At 58.0% G+C, this 1706-nt stretch overlaps 1 protein-coding gene across 1 annotated transcript in view; it reads left to right on the top strand.

The window, feature by feature from the left end:
* LOC104620790 (annexin A6-like) overlaps positions 1–1244 on the top strand; it is a 6663-nt gene extending 5419 nt beyond the window's left edge. The window contains exons 10-12 of the mRNA XM_010287099.1: positions 195–253; positions 547–669; positions 885–1244. Coding sequence (XP_010285401.1) covers positions 195–253; positions 547–669; positions 885–944 — 242 coding nt within the window. The 3' untranslated portion in view covers positions 945–1244. The remainder of the gene's footprint in view (positions 1–194; positions 254–546; positions 670–884) is intronic.
* Positions 1245–1706: the final 462 nt, after the last annotated feature.

Here is a 1706-nt window from a genome sequence, read left to right as displayed (position 1 = left end):
CCGTTGGGCCATGGAGACTCCCAGTGTGGTGTGAGGTTGTGGCATTTATAGGGTGTCCTATGGGGCCAAGCCTGCAGCCTTGTACCAAGGAGGGTTTGCAGCTGCCCCAATGAGTGGCATAGCTCCTTGCTGAGACAAGTCCCCTGGGTGCTGCGAGCCAGGAGCCCACTTTCTCTCCCGTCTCTCTGTTGCAGTGCGGAGCGTGAAGAACAAGCCGGCCTTCTTTGCTGACAAGCTCTACAAGTCCATGAAGGTGCAGATGGGGTCTTCTGGGCTGTGGGAGGGGGCTGTGGTGGGCAGACACCCTTTGGGACTCTCCAATTTAACCCTGCAGCAGCAATGGGGTTTGGCCCCTGGCCATCCCCAACAGGGCAGGACTGAGCTGAAATACGACTTCAGGTTTCTGGGGTTAGCAGGGGACATGGCTGGCAGCAAGCCCAGCACATCTCCAAGGGGAGACCTGCAGCTTGGACTGTGCTGGAGATGCTGGGAGGGTCCCTGAGCCCCAGTCCCTCCAGGGTTATTTGTTCAAGCTCCCCTTTGTAGGGTGCTGGCACGGATGAGAGGACCCTCACCCGGATCATGATTTCCCGGAGTGAGATTGACCTGTTCAACATCCGTGGCGAGTTCATAGACCTGTTCGACAAATCGCTGCACCACATGATCGAGGTGAGGGGGGACATGGGCACCCCTCCCCAGCTCGTCACCTTGTCTGGCTGAGCCCTGAGCCCCGCAGAGACCCAAGCCATGAGCGGTGCCACGATGGCACAGGGACCGAGCATCGCCCGGGGAGAGGGAACCTGCCCCAACCAGCCCCGGTGAACTGGGCTTCCCCAGGGCAGGCATCAGCGGCCGGTTCTCTGACACGGGTCTCCCTCTTGCAGAAGGACACCTCCGGCGACTACCGCAAGGCTCTGCTGGCCCTGTGCGGGGGGGAGGACTAGGTGGCCACGGGAGCCCCTTCTTGGTGTCTGAGCCAGCACGCGTGCACCCACCGCCTTGATGTCACTGCAGCTTCGGGGGACACTCGGTTCCCGGCCGAGGACGACTCACTTTGCGCTGGGAAGCGGCACCACATCGCAAGCCGGGGAGTCACGGGGAGGGGAGCAGAGGGGTCTGGGTTGGGGGATTATTGTCTGAGTCCGTGCAAAATAATTCATACCCAAACATGCCACTAATCCAGGAATTTACCCAGATGGAAAAGACAATTTTAAATCTCATAAATAAAACCTGACTGTTGCTGACCCTGGGGTCAAGAGAGTCAATTTATTGGGGGAGGTTTGGGTGGGACTGAGCCCATGCTGAGGAGTCGTGGTGTCTCCTTGCTCCTGCACACAAATGCAGGTAGGGAGGGCCCTGGAGTCCCCAAAACCCTCTGAGCAACACTGCAGGGACCCCCAGTGCTGAGAACGGGGATGGAATGTGCCTGGGGCTGGCAGCAGCACAGGAGAGCTTCGTGCCTCTGAAACCCCCCAGCAGGGTTCATGGTGTTGTGTGGATGACGCTTTTATAAACCAGAGATACAAATCGGATTTGATGGCATCCACCCGTCCTCGCATGCGGTTTCCTGTGCTTTCAAGCTGCTGAAGAAGCAGTCGAAAGGCACATGCCATAGAAGCTACACCCCCAAACAGTTTATGTTTGCACTTCCCCCTGCAGCGCTCAGGAGAAAAGAACTGGAATTTCCAAAAGTGGGAAATTCCAGC

The sequence above is a fragment of the Phaethon lepturus genome, unplaced genomic scaffold, assembly GCF_000687285.1.
Source record: "Phaethon lepturus isolate BGI_N335 unplaced genomic scaffold, ASM68728v1 scaffold48795, whole genome shotgun sequence".
NCBI classification, from domain to species: Eukaryota; Metazoa; Chordata; class Aves; order Phaethontiformes; family Phaethontidae; genus Phaethon; species Phaethon lepturus.
This window is presented reverse-complemented; position numbering and strand designations above follow the sequence as displayed.